The 15,277-nt window shown below is 38.0% G+C and overlaps 1 protein-coding gene across 1 annotated transcript in view; it reads left to right on the top strand.

The window, feature by feature from the left end:
• EXT2 (exostosin glycosyltransferase 2) overlaps positions 1-15,277 on the top strand; it is a 77,590-nt gene that overhangs the window by 33,127 nt on the left and 29,186 nt on the right. The window contains exons 8-9 of the mRNA XM_063332818.1: positions 2,867-2,998; positions 13,479-13,668. Coding sequence (XP_063188888.1) covers positions 2,867-2,998; positions 13,479-13,668 — 322 coding nt within the window. The remainder of the gene's footprint in view (positions 1-2,866; positions 2,999-13,478; positions 13,669-15,277) is intronic.

Genomic DNA, 15,277 nt, shown 5'->3' with positions numbered 1-15,277 from the left:
GAGCAGACACTGGCAAGCCATGTTAATCAGTTCTGCTTTATAAAAGCAAACAAGGTGGGGAGGAAGTAATGAGACCCTGAAACATCTGTTTGGAGACTTCGAATCCCCTTAGAAGGTTTTGAGTTCTGCCTTAAAGAAATACAACTCCAAAAAATTACAGCCAACTGTGGGAACATTTTCTAGCGCTTTACAAAAAATTAATTACATAAATATTAGTGTGTAAAAAGTACATTCCCTCTGCCCTCTTTTCCAGTTTTGCTTTTGGTGTAAAGGTGTAGTCTTGCCTGACATTGCAAACATTCTTTCAGCAAAGAGAAACTAGATCAGATCCATCCTAGTTTTGCCGAAGGAGGAAAAACAGCTTTGATTGTCAAAAAGCTAGATAGTCATAGATATTACAGTATTAATAAACAATCATAGAGTTAGAACAGTAGGAACGCTGTAGCTTAATAAAAATGAAATACACAGTCTTGTGTGTATTTTACACAATTAATAGCTACTTTACTGCTTTATAAGGTTAAAAGGCTACATACAATAATTTCTCTCTACTTAGTGCTGCTTATAGTGGTGGTTCTAAGCTGTTGTCTGATGTGAAAATGAAATTTGAAATCTGTGTTGTTACTTTTGTTCATTTAGGATATTTTAGTAGAGAGGTTCATTGTTCTGGTCAATTTTAATTCTTAATCTACTTCTGGTTTTCTTTTTAAACCAATTGCTGCTGAGTTCTGGATAATACGTTTTTCTTAAGAAATGGGGCAGAGGGAAAGAAATACTTAAGTCTTTGCTTAGCATGTGGCGTTTGCTTTATTTAATGCCTTTTTGGTATTTTAGGAAGGCAGACGTTATTTATTCTTACCTGTTTATGTAACTTTTCTGCTTTTTCAGTTGGACATCATATGCATTTTGTTCTATGTTCTTAGTAATCAGCCTGTTACCCATCTGTGAAGTCCTACCAGGGAGGGAAATAAAGAGAGGGAAGTGATTCCGTTCTAGAGTGAAATTGCTTTGCACTCTCTGGGCGACAGGCTCCAGAGAAGTGTAATTTTTGGACATACTCATCAGTCTCCTTAATAAAATTTTGAAATACTCTGAAGTAGTAAGGCTTATGGTTGTTAATGTTTTCTCACAATAAAAGTAGTGCCCCAGAGAGCACTTGTCTGTTTCCTAGTTCACTTTCTTAATTGTAGCATGGATTTTTTTTCATCTTAAATATTTAACAGAACTATTCTGAAGAACCTGTTTTACAAACTACCCACAGAATAGAGTTTTAGGGCCAGTGTTTCAGCAGTAGGTCTTTAGTTCAGAATCCTGTAGCTTACACTTATGGTAAAGTACAGGGTCGTATATGCATGAATATGTGCAAGTTTGCTTGTAGATTTGCATTTTCCCTACTGGTAAACTGTGTTTGCTGTTTGCTGTCATTTAGCCTAGGAATGCTCCAGCACAAAGCGTACATGTAGGAATCGCTCTCTGTCTTCTATAAAAAAGTAATGACCTGCAGAGTGAGACACGCTGGCAACTTAACAACAGCTAAATGAGAGTTATTTTTGGTTCACCTTAAAGTCTGTACCTCCAAAAGCTTGGTATTCCTTCAGTAGCTTAATATTCTAAATAATATTATTAAATATTCTCATAGCATGTGATTAAAACCAGCCCGTCTGTAGAGCTATTTAAGGAACCTATAGCAAGAGTAAAATAGCACTTGCCCAAATTCATATGTTGTCTTCAGTTGTTGTGTTCTGGCTCTGAAAGCTCCTTAAGCTTCCAATTATTGAAAAAATGTCTTTTGTTTTAATTGTTCTACAACCTAGATGCAAACGCATGCTCACATAGTTGATACTGAAGTACAGGGAGACTGCAAATTAAATTACCTTCTGGACACTTTAAGGTGCTGGAGTTTCCTGAAGAAAAATTAGGTTGAAAAAATTCACATCTCTTGGGCCAAAACACTTGAACTACATTTATTGGCAAAGCGTGTTTCCTTGTGGGTTGGATGGGGTCCTGCCAGATCATTTGATGGTTCTAGGCATGTAAAAAGTATGTTTATGTGTCTAACAGAGAATCAGATAAGTCAGCATTTTCATTCCCAAAACGCTGCTTTACTTCCAGCATTACTGTCTTACATAGAAAGTGGGACAAGATGAAAATTTGCCATACAGCACCTCAGATTGAAAACAACTCATCTGTGAAATTCAGTGTGTTTGTGTATAAGAAAATCACGTGCTTCATTTCAGCGGTTTTACACTGCCCATGTTGTAAATTAGCCTAGGTTAATGATTGTAACAAACAGGCATGTGCATGTACTTTTATGTAAAAATCTTAATTATTTACTTGTGTAAACAGTATTTAGTTTTTGGAAGACTAGGGTTAATGAGGACTGAAGTTCTCTAGCTGATCAGCTGTCTCTAATATTGATGTTAAAAGGTGACTTTTAAGTTCCACCTTTTAGGCTGTGTGCTTTTCTTTGGCTATTTAGCTGCACTATGGATTTTTCTGCCTTGGAAAAACTGAGCAGTTTCTTCTGTTCTATAGTCAAACTGCTTTTGACTTTTTTCAAGAGGAAAACGTATGATAAACGTGTGAAAGTAACTGATTCCTTCTAGTATTCTCATTATCTTTAATTACTTGCAAAGTAATGCTGCTGCTTCTTTTTATTGACTGTAAATCCTGTTTTTTTGGGGGGGTGGCGTTGAGTTTGAAGCCTTCAGGCTCTGTGGAGATTTCCTAGCTACAATAAACATGCCTCCTAATTTAATTTCCACCTGACTTGTAGGCTGCATGGAACAGATTGTGCATGGCAAAATCACACTTGATTATTAAGCACTGGATCTATGCAATGTGAAAATGAACTTTATTCTCTTTACAGGCAAGGTGGTTTTGGGAAGCATATTTTCGGTCGATGAAAGCAATTGCTCTTGCTACTCTTCAGATAATCAATGATAGAATTTACCCATATGCTGCGATTTCTTATGAAGAATGGAATGATCCTCCAGCTGTGGTAAGTAAATTCGTTTGATTGATTCAGAAAACAAATTGTGGGTTTGGTTTTTTTCTTGTATAAAAGGTATGTGCGATGAAACTTGGTAATAATTTTGTGTATATGTGTGTGTATGTGTTGTGTTGGTAGCTTGCACAGATGAAGCTAATATATTTTTATGACAACTGGCAAAATAACTAGCAGTTCATTTTATTTCCTGGCGGTGAAATGCGAACTTTTAACTTTTGAATTGCATGCGCTAAATTGCTTGCTTGTTTATATATTTATTTATTTTTCATGCATGCATTCACACATACTTCTTTATTTCTGTTTAATTTAGCATGAGTTTAGTGCTCTTAAAAATGAATAACTGCAGTGGAAATAGTTGGTGGAAATACTGAAGATCTTAAACAATCTGCAAGGCTCTTTCATGTAATTCTGATGAAATAGCTAATTATTCCTATGCCTACAATTTTCTCCATGTTATTTCTACATAATTTCTCTTATACAGAAACTGATGATCAAAGTTTTGCTGTGGTATTTTTTTCTTTAAGAAAAAAAAAGTTTCACCGGTTGAACCCACCTCTGTTAAGAAGAAAACTGGAGTATTAATTAACCTTCTGCACCAAGCAGCTGGTTCTGATTTTTTTACTATATAAAAGCCTGCGGATGATTTTCACCCATAATCAGTTAATTTTCTCTGTGTCAAAATATAAAAAATAGTTTTGTTTTACTAATAAAACCAAACTTGTTAACTGTCTCACTTTATGAAGGTTTAGAGAGCGTTTCTCTTCATAGGAGCACTCAGGAGTTTTACTTCAGTGTGTTTTACTTCAAGCTCTTCAGGCTGATAGAGTGGGAACGGTTGCTGACAAAGAGTTAAAAGCTCATTGCTGGGTTGCTGAAAATGATTTTTCCACTGCTTAGCAAAAGGCATTAGTAATCTACTCTTGTCATTGCCTAGAGAGAAAACATGGCACTTGTCAATATTTAAAGAAGAAATTAAGCTGCACAAGAAGTAAGTACATACTCTGCAAGAAGGGGATCAGAACATCTTAACACCTTTAGATTATGCTAGCAAAACAAGCAACTTGAAACACCTAGTAAAATGAAGAAAATGGCTTTAGGATTACTCAGTATTCAAAAGAGGACACAAAAACATCTCCTGGGTTCTCACCTATACTGGAAACCTATCCATTTCTGGGAAGCTAATCTTCCTCTCAGCACAAGCAGGCTCTTCTTGTGGTTTTTTTCATCTATGTATGTCTACTTGGAAGAAGTATTTGTATTAGTCCTTCAACCTAGAGGTTCTTAAGCAGTAGGTTTATGACCACAGGCATGGCAACATACAGAACAGAACTCTGAAACTGAGGGGAACAAGTAACACCACCACCGTGCTAGGGCAATACAAGGAGTAGGCAGGAATATTGTATCGATGTGCAATTGCCAAGAAAATTTAGAAGGCTGACTGCAATTAGACAGGCTGGAATCTGTCCAGGATGTTGGAGTTAACACCTCATATCGTGCCGCTCTCATGCCACGAATGGTCAGTTCCTTGGTGGTTTTATGTCTCAGTTGAAAGAATTAGATGTTTATCCTAGTCTATGAAAATCGCTTAATATGTGCATGAATTCATTTCTTGCTTCAATATGAAACAGCAATGTCATTAAAAATTCCTTTATGGGCTGTGTAAGCTCCATAGAGTGCTTGTGACCCTTTCTCAGAGGGTCAGTTAAAGAAAATAGAATTCAGATCAGGAATTGTTCAAGAGCAGTTAAATTTGTAGAACAGCAGTACACAATCCTGTGATATCTTTAACTGGGAATTTTGATAGCTACTCTGAGCATGTATGAACATTGCCCTCCACAAGGCTCTTTTTTTTCTTCCTTTTTTTTTTTTTTCCCAAGCCAGCTAATACTGTTTGGTTTTGACCTTTGTTCTTTCATTCAAAGCAAATAACTGGAGCCTTCCCCAATTTCTTTGAGATACCTTTTTTTTTTTTTTTTTTTCTTGAATATATTTTATCTTCTTGAGGTGAGAGCATATTACGGTTGCGGTCTATAGGGGAGCATATTTTTCAGGAGTCAGCTAATTTCTAACTTCAGACAACTTAGAAGGTGATGATATATACAGTATCTGCTAGTAAATTTAATAAGTAAATAAATTTAAAAATAGTTATTGTAATTTTATAAAAAATAATTGTGCTAGTCATAATTCCACAGTTGGTGTCTGCTTGTCAGGGGATTAATGATCCACTTGAGGCTGTTTCTCGTCTAAGCTCATGCCTAATGTCCACTCATAGCACTGTTACAATTTCTACTTCTAGTAAGCCTGGATGAAACAACATAGTTGGAAAGCAGGTACATATGTACATTTGAGGTAGCGGAAGATGGCAACTGTATACCCTAACTCTGATAAGAAGACAAAATAACTAAAGATGACTTGAATGTCTTCCTCGTTTACGAGAAAATTGCCATATTCTTCTCTAAATAAACTCCAAGACTTAAGCATTTAAAGAAAAATATTTTGGGTTCGCCCCAGGGCCATGATATTGGTAACTGTTAAAATGAAGCACCTGCGAGATAACATTAATACCACAGTGAAATGTATGAGTAACTGGGTGATTACTGGCTTCCAGAACTTGCCACGTGTATTCTGCCTTCAGACTCGGCTGGCTTGGCTTCCAGTTTCTCTAGCTCTGCTTGTTGTTCCATGTGGTGTTGAGGTCAGTAAGGACTAAATGCAGTGCTCTTCCGTTTCTGTATCTGAGGGGATGGCTGTTATCTTGGACAGTCAGCATGAAAGTGATATGCACGCATTTAAAATCAGTGAGGCGTGCTCGTGGCTAGATCTGCATATATATATAAGCTTGATTCCCATTCCCCATATATTTCTCATCTCAACACAAAGAAAACACCAGCCCACCTTGTGTTGAGTCTGCAGTTTCCCAAACGCTTTAAAGCGTTACGAGCAGGTACTGTTGCCAAAAGAGGCAGTCCTTCACCCTTCTACAGCTGGACAACGATTTCTCTCTCTATTTGCTACCTTCTTTTTGAATTTTCTCGTTCACTTGTGGTGACTTAACTGAAATAATTTTCATGATGTAAAACTCAGCCAGCAAAAGAAAAAAAAAAAAAAAGGGAAAAGGGGTGGGGGGTGAGGGAGGGACTGGGTGGCTGGAAGGCAGCTTTTTTGGCATTAGTTTGGCTTATATTGGCTCAAAATATTAGTGAGACTGTTGCCTGAGTATCTTCACCACAGTGTGGATATGGCAGCAGGGCAGGAGGGTGTTTTTCCAGCAGGAGGGAGTATAACGTACACAGAAAATAAATGCATACACAGTTAATTCCATACTTAGTACATTACATTGAGGAAGCAATCCAAGAGTTTTATGTGTTTGTATGGGTTGACTGACAAGTGTTGGCCTGTTCTGAAGAAAAAAAATAGGTTATAAAGTGGATTATTTTCCTACTTGTCCACTATCCTGTTGAGGAAGTGGAAGATTAGTAGCATATAACATGCTAATATGTTATGGAGTAGTACTTTCAATAAAAATGCACTACAAGCTATTTCCTCCTTTTAATGAAGAGGGGCAAATGGTGTTTTGGGGGCCTGAAATTCATTCCTGGGCCACACGAGTCCTTTATGTCTCAGTCTTTTGCTGCAAGCATGGGAGTTTAATGCCTTTTGTATTTCTTGGCCCAGCCATTATGCATTAGGCAGGAACAATCAGTTACCTTCAAGTAAGCCAGAAAATGACCACTTCTTACAGTGTGCATTCTGATGGTTACCGGTTTGGGCTGGACTAGAACTAATGACCTGGGTTTGAGATGTAATCCGTTATCTTCAGTTAAGTATTTTGTTATGCTCTAATAGAGCTAAATTATTTTCTCACTTGTGCTTCTTTGTAGATTATTTAAATTCTCCTCTTACTTTGCCTCATACCTTGCTAACATATATGGATTTCTGAACAATGAGTAAGACAGGGTTTTCCCAGATTTCTTTAGTTGCTTTTGTTGGAATTCTTTCAAGCATTTTTATAACGTAGACCTATAAAACATTAGAGTTTTTTTTTTCTCAGGGGCTGCTTTTGAGCTTTGACCTGGGATGATACAGACCATAGTTTAATAATCACTTGAGAATATCACTATGTTGAACAATAAACATACCAGATTTCATTTCCCTAGTGAGGCAGAAAACAGCATCATAGTTTGGTTTAAACTAAAATAGCCAAATTAACGTAGTGCAAAAAGTGCTATTAATTTAGCAAAGCCTAAGTAGGATGTTCATTTACAGAATACTTTGTGGGCTTCTGCCAATTACCAGGCACTTGACGCTTTTTAAATAATTAAACTATTTCTAAGTTCTTTGGCTAGTATTTTACAGCCCTCAGTCTCCAGATGATGCCACTGTTACAGCTCTACTGCCATCCTAGTACCATTCCTTATCTTCAAAGCATTTAGCGAATACTAACATATGCTTTTTCATTTACCTGTAAATGAGAACAAACTAGCACTTTTTTGGGCAATGCACATCTGGTATTTTTTCCATTGAACAATATTAGTTTCTCTTCCTGCTGTATTTCCTGCTACCTTGTGTGATTGTTGGAATCAGTGGGGTGAAATTTTGCTTTATTTACCATGTTAGCAGATAGATATTCTTTCTTATACTAAATAAATTTCAGTTTATCTATATGTTTTTGCAGTGTTGGTGTTATGGCCAAGTTGAGTATACCACGTATATTGGTAAATATTGATAGTATTGTGTGTGTGAAACATGATTTAACATATAACATACCTGCCCAGAGATTAGGATTCTCTTCTTACACTGTGATAGATAACCTCACAGTTATCCTATGTTGTGTGGCTAGTATCTAGTGTGTAGGTTTGTTTCCATTCTTAATTATATCCTTTGAGGCATGAACAACAAATTTTTGGATTTGGTTGACAGAATCGGAAACTGGATATCATATCTTTCACTTGAATGACATTCTAAATTCTTAAAACTAGACCTAACCATTTAATACTCTCGGGTTTTATTTTCTGTAAGAGCTTTTTGCTTTGTCTTTAGCTTAGAAGTAGACACATAAACATACAAGTGAGAGACATGTTTTTAACTTTAGCAAAGCTGGTTTTGAGACACACCCAAAGAAACTGTACGATTTTTCTGGCCAAAGGCGAGGGTCTCGTTGTTGTTCTTACCTAGTTTATTGCACTGCCTGGTGCCCCCTGGGTCTTCATGACTATGCAGCTTTATTTTATGCGATAAGAGTCATTAACGTTAAAAAAAAAAAAAAAGGGACTTTGCTTTGGATTGCACAAGTCATCTTTTCAGTACTCCCTGGCTTTTCTAACTTTGGGAGCATGAAAGGTATGTTAAGTTCCATTTTCCCAATTTAGATTATGTCATACCCCGTTTTTTGGGCGTCAGGAGCTGCTACGTTGACTTACACCAGGGAAAAAAAAGAAAAACACAAATCCTTTTCCTGGTTCTCTTTCAAATTGTTTGAATACTCTTATTAAGGTTATAACGCTATAATATTCTTATTCTTACAAAAGAATGGCAATAAAATTGATGGAAGGATTCCAAAAAGGATAAGTATTATGGCAAGTGTAAATACGAACTCAGTTCTTGATAATTTTCCTCACTGGAAATATTTCTTTGACACATTATTGAAATTAAGGAGTTGAAGACAAGAGGCTGAAGCTGAGTTTTGATATCAAAGAACGTGTTCAGCCAATAGATTCTGTCAGAAGGGCTCAGGCAGCTGATTAGATTTAAGCAGGTAAGCAAAAAACCCCATGCTGAATAACTTAGCGTTATAGTTACATGATGTATTTTGGCAATCAAAATTCATGATTCATGACAGTATCAGATTTCATCACTCCAGAAGGAATAGGTAGAAACTCCTGTGCGTCTTGTGGCTAAAATGTTTTTGAGGGGGGTTTATAATCTTCATCAAAACATGAAACGGTGGCCACTGCAGCTTGGCTTGTGATTCTGCAGAGTGTAAGCGCTGTGGTTGGCTCTGGAGAAGCAGAGAGGGTTAATTCCTTTGGCTTTGCCCTATGACCACTTGAGGATGGGAAACATGATGAAATACTTTCTCAAAGTATTCGATAGAAACTTATCATGAATAATTGGAGCAAAATAGAATAAATCAAGGCTTTTTTTGGTCTGGTAATTCATAATTGAAACCACATTGGGTTAGATTGATATTCAGAACAACCCAGCTGAAAAAGCCTTACCCGCAGAAGCAGGGGATATATATCCCTGCTTTGCTCAGATGTATAGGACTGCGTAGCTACTGTTTAAGTTCAACATGCTGTTGTCCTTACCTGTGTGCTTTTAAAAGACAGTGAGTTGTTGTTCAAACTGTGTCATTTCACTAATATATTGGTTACAACAACCACTGAGTCCAGTTGTTTAAAATATACAGGGAGGAAAACCCACTGTCTTGTTCATGGGAGCAGTGAAATTTTATTCTTCTGAAGTGTTGTTGCTGAGTTTTCCCACTAAATGATAGCTGGGAAGTACTCGACTCTCCTCTAAAATATGGGACATCTCACACAGCCTTGTCTTCCTAGAGACCGTTCTGTGATGCAGTTTGTGATGTGTCTGCTGTGTCTTTTTTCAAGTCTCTCTCAGTGGTACACCCAAATAAGAAATTTTGGGGTAGAACCCTGTCTTAGTTATGTCTGGTATATTGCCAATACATTTGAGGCTCTGTAGCATTTATAAAGATTGGCCAGTTCTCGGTCCAGTTGTGTTCTTTAATGTCCTGAAGCTCCTACCTATCTCACTCCTGTATCCTGCTAAGAACAGTCTGTTTAAAACTCCTCTGCTAACTTGAACTTGAAGACTCCACATTGAGTCCAACCTTGAGCTTCCCACATAATGAGAATGGAAATCCCTTGATACCTTGTCCTTAATGTATTAGCTTTTCCTAAAATAGAATCAGGTTGTTTTTAATGACCAAGAGGGAGAGCAATATTTAATATATCTATAGTAAAGGAAGGTGCCTTATTTCTAATGCATTATTACACATGCCCACTTGTGGAAAGCATGCACAGGACAGCTGCTGCAGTCTTAATCCTTCCCTGTACCCATTCCTGAATTCCCCTCTCTCCTCAGCTTCAGCCCATTCTTAAGTTCTCACTGCCATTCAGGCCCCACTACTTTGGCTTTTCATGTGAACTGCAAAGAGTTGTCGGACAACTGAGACTGTGAAACTTAAGTGACATGAGATTACTCTTAGAAAACTGGCATTTGAACTTGATACTTTTTTTGCCCATAAAAACGATTCACAGCAAATAACCTATTAATCTTAAAGCAATTCTCCTGGCTCCTCTAATGATATTAGCTGGGAGGGCAAGAGTGAAGGGTTGTCTTATCCATAGGTGAGTGTCAGCCCATTGTCAAAGAACGGTGATGGATGATCAGTCCGATGTTGCTGTTGCCCTTCTCTCTGAGAGTGAAAGTTCCTGTGAATTTCTGTCAAGAATGTTAATAAAGATGGGACTGGAGCAAATGTTCCTTCACCACTCGGTTTCTTGAGCAGTGACTGGGAGAACCCATCCCTATGTCATTATCCATTTCATGCTTTGTTGCCATAATGGAGATTTAATTAGGTTGCTGTTGAATTAATTGCCTGCATGGTTTGCTTTTCCCAAGCAGAAATCTGGAAGACTTTAGCAAATCATGGAGGCTTGAATTTGCCTGATTTCCTGCAGAAAGTGGGGTCAATAGGTCTCAGACTGTAGACACACTCTTCAGGCAGGCAGCAGGGGGTTGGCTCTTAATGGCACTTGAGAGATGCTTAATTGCCTTTTTGAAATGTTTTTCTCAAATGAGAGGCTTGGTTCTCCCATCCATTAGTGTGTGTCTACAGGCTTTTCCCTCCTTCCATCATCCTTTCGTAGATGCAGGAGCAAAAACACCTCAAAAGTTGCCTTATTTTTCCTATGTTATAATCGGCACGGGAGAATTTTCATGCCTTTCTGAAAGTAGTAAAAGTTGGAATTTAAGTAATGTACCTAAACCTCAAGTTTTTAAGAGAAAGCATCATAATTTCTCAGACATGTGTGCACGTGCTTGCACATGTGCATTAATATTTTTTTCTGTAAGTACTTAAAATAGTCTTAGATGGTAGAAAAGGAATAATCATTTTTCAAGGATATTACAGCAAGTAATTTGTTCGGAAACTCTGTGTCCACAGAGAAAAAGTTGCTAGATAAACTTCAAGTGGGAGCCATTGCTTTGGGTGGCAATGCTCACCCATAAGCAGTAAATACAGCATTGTCCGTACATTACCTGTTATTTCTTCTTGTAGGGCAGAAGCGTAAGATTTTCTTGGCACTCTGCTGAGTATGGTGTTAAACCTCTGGTTCAAGTACTAATGAAAGGAGGTTTCTGAAAGTGGTTTTAAGAAGCTGCTCAACATTACAAGGGTCGTTTAGGTAATAGCAGTCTCGGGGTGGGGGTTGTGTGGAAACAAGTCTGTAAAGCTTTAATGAGATGGATTATGCTCTGGTAACATTTAGATTGTGATTTGCTGTAGGAATTATTGAAGCTGGGGGAAAATCAGAGGGCTGTCCCCATCTGCCACCAGTCTTCTAGTAAAATTAGCAAAAGTTTGTATAAAAGCTTTAATTTTAGAAAAGGTAATAGTCTGAAAGCAGATTTGTTTCTGCACAGATCTGTAATGGATATATATTTTCTGAATTACTGAGTGTAGTCCTCTGCTGTCACAAGTAGCCATGTCCCTTTTATGAACCGAAGTTCCACATTATGATGTTATTTCTACATTATCCTATTACTCCTCTTGGGTAAAAACTAGAATTTCATGCTTTCCATTAGGAACCTCACAAACAGTTTATGCTGAATGCTACTTGTACCAGACTTGATAAAGTACGTGTAGCTGAAGACTAGTCCTTCTTGCCAGCTATTTTAGGAAGTTTGCGAAAGGGTGTCCCGCTAACAGATCCTTGCCTGGAACATACCCTTAGACCATTCTGGATTAAACTGTGTGCCAATGCTGGGCTTAACTTTAAGTTTCTCTTTTTCACCTCACATATTTATCCCCCCTTCAGTGTTGATGGGTTCAGAGAAGGAAATCATATTCAGATCATATTTTTTTTCCTCTTTGCCAAAATGGCCAAAATGTTATGATCTCTTTTAGTAAATAGGCTCTCTATTCTTCTCATCCTTGAAGTTATTCCAGAGGTGTCTAACCACTAAACATGAGGATGGTAATTGTTGGATGTATAAAGTAACCCAAAGACTAAATAAGGAAACAGAAAATTGCAAACTTTTATTTCCTGCAAATATGAGCTGATAACTTTGAGTCTGTCAAACTTGCTTTCCTCCTGATACAAGCAGGCTTATGGTATGAGTTTAGCTGGAGATTCTCACAGTATTTTTGTAAACTGCTGGCAGTTACTAACCTCTTATGAGTGTTCATAGTTTTTACAGGCTAGGATTCAAGACTTTCCTGCAAAACAGCATCACTCAGTTTCTGCTTTCCCAACTCCCCTTTTCACCTCATCCCAAAAGGTCTTGTTTTTCCCTTTGCTTCTCTGTCCAACCCCTGCTTGGAACGTCAGCTGGAATGGAAAAGTTGAGACTGAAATGCCGGCGCTTTCATTCCTGTCAAATGGTCCCTTCACTGCTTCCTCCCCCACGTTGTCGGCTCCGAAGGAGGTTGGCACATTCAGTGAGAATTTAGTTGTCTGTCTCGTCTTTTGCCAGCTGAGCTGACTTCCTTATGCTGGCATTGTATTGAAGTTTGTATTGAAGTAAGACCTTTAAAGTCTTAAAAGGGATGCCCTAGTTAAAATTCACGAGGGGTAATTAACTCTCTGAAATTCATCTTTGCATCTCATGCCTTTTTTTTTTTTTAAATGCAATAGGTGGGTTTTTTCACCATTGAACAAACACAGTTTTGTGAAAGCTAGTACATTATTCCTTAGTGCCTGCTTTTGCCTTTTTTGCTTGAGTACACATTTTATGCCAGCTTTATGTTTTTGTTGCGTTGGTTTTGTTGTTGTTAACTCTCTCTCGCTTCTGAAATTGTAGTGCTGATTAGGTTTATCTTTGTTTATTGAGTCCTGACTATAAATATAAATGTCTTGAAATAATGATTAGTAAATAAGACACGAGTCATGCTAGCTGGCTTCAAAATTCACTGTGGTTTTTGTTTTCTACAAATCTATCTGCCTCTTCCACTTTATTTTTGATGTAAAACCCCTCTTGTTTGCAATGTTACAGCTAGGCAAAAATGAAAACTGAATTAAGAAAGAGATTGGAATAAAAGTTTCGAGAAATGGCTGAAGTCCACTTTTGCCAGAATTGGAAAGTCAACCTGCCTGATCTGAGCAAATTCCAAATCCGATGGTTAGGTCCTGCCTACGTGAATTACTCCCTACTGTAATAATTAATCCCTACTGTGATAATTCATGTTAATTAAATTGTTTTCCTGTTCTCTTGTTTTCCTTCACAGAAATGGAGCAGTGTGAGCAACCCGCTCTTCCTTCCGCTGATCCCACCTCAGTCCCAAGGTTTCACAGCCATAGTTCTGACCTATGACCGGGTGGAGAGCCTGTTCCGAGTCATCACGGAGGTGTCTAAAGTGCCTAGTCTATCTAAATTGTTAGTTGTCTGGAACAACCAGAATAAGAATCCACCAGAAGGTAAGACCCCGTGGCAGGTGAAAACTGGGGGTAGCGTGCCTACTTGTACCTGTTACTGAATGGCCTCTCTTCTACTTCATTAATATGTCTTCAAAAATTATTTCATGGTTACTTTCAAAATAATAAATTTGGATATTTTTTTTTTGTGGCAATGTTTTTGAGAGTGAAATGAGAAAAGCCAAAGTAGATCCAAAGAAAAAAGCATACCAGTGGTTGTGCTTTTGAATCTTCTGAATCAAAGGTAACAGATGCAATAGTTATAGAAGCATTTCTGTCCTTAACTTTATTTCGGGGAGTGGTAAGGAGACACCCACCTTTGATTTGTCAATGCTTGGTTTTATTTCTCTGTAGACAGTGTCACATCATAGTGAATACTACTTCTGCTAGGCTGTTTTCTAGGGCAAATGCGGTTCAAAGCAGCAAAATTGTTTGAATGCTTGGAGGTATAAAATAGGCTAATAGTTAGATTTATGAAAGGAAAACTTGGGACACTTTGGGTGTCTGAAGGCAGTTCCCACGCCACCAGAATATCTTGTGAAAATGCTACAGCTATCCTAAGAAGATGAGACATACGTGCCTTTGTTTAAATGTTTCTGTTTCCAGCACATATGATACTGTGTCACCTTTTTAGTCTTTATGAATAAATCTGGTGAAGTCTACATGATATTTTAAATTTTTTTAATTCATGGTTATTGTAAAATGAGGGCACATTCACAGACCTTTTCCCAGATTATTTAAGCGTGTAGATTTTTGGAAGACGATTTGGTTTCAAAAGTATATTAATAACTCCAGCGTAAACTGAGTGCTGTAAAGCTCTGAATTAATTTGTTTAATTTTGAGTATCTGAGGTGTGCTTTGCTGGCATGGGTATCTGCTGGCCTGGCATGCTGCTGTAGAGTATCCCCTCATGCTAGGACCTCAGTCTCAGGCTGCCCAGTCCTCACAGCTTACTGCCTGTGTTTCCAAACCCAAGATCCTAATCCCATGTTTCTCTGTCTCCTTCCATGTAACGCCACTACATGTGCCGTGGCTGCTCTGTCTCCCACTGGCTCCCTTTTTTCCTAGATCCGGGCTGTCTGCCTCACAAGACCATGCTGCTCTTACTCTTCTCCCAGGTCCTCAGCTGGAATCATAGGTCCTGGCATTGGTGAATTCCTTTACAGAATCACCATGGAGTAAATGGTGATGGCATTGCCCCACGTAAAGGAAGGTAGCTAGGCTTGGCCTGTGGTAACCCTCTGCAGTGCCAGACAGTGGCTCCAGCACTGCTCATTTTGTTTCCATGCTCATTGCTTCCTAGGATGAGCTGCTTCCAAGTTCCAAAAACTAATACTAAAATCCTGAGCATTGTTTTGGGCAATTAAAGCCTCCTCTTCTCATTCTTGATTAAATATTGTAGACATAGTAGCTGTAAATGAGTTTGTTTCCTATATGCTGTGTACATATGAATCTGTCATTCTTATCTGAAGAAGTGGTAATTTTGTGGGAGAAAAAATGTTGCCTTCTGGAATATATGTTCAAAAAACCGCTATAATTCGTGATACAGAACCTTGTGGATTCTTCTGTCTTCTTCAGCAAATGATGCGTGTTGTTAGGACTCCTTGCTTTG

The sequence above is a fragment of the Chroicocephalus ridibundus genome, chromosome 4 (genome assembly GCF_963924245.1).
Source record: "Chroicocephalus ridibundus chromosome 4, bChrRid1.1, whole genome shotgun sequence".
Lineage (NCBI taxonomy): Eukaryota > Metazoa > Chordata > Aves > Charadriiformes > Laridae > Chroicocephalus > Chroicocephalus ridibundus.
Note: the sequence above shows the minus strand (reverse complement) of the source record. Positions and strands in the feature narration are given on the sequence as shown.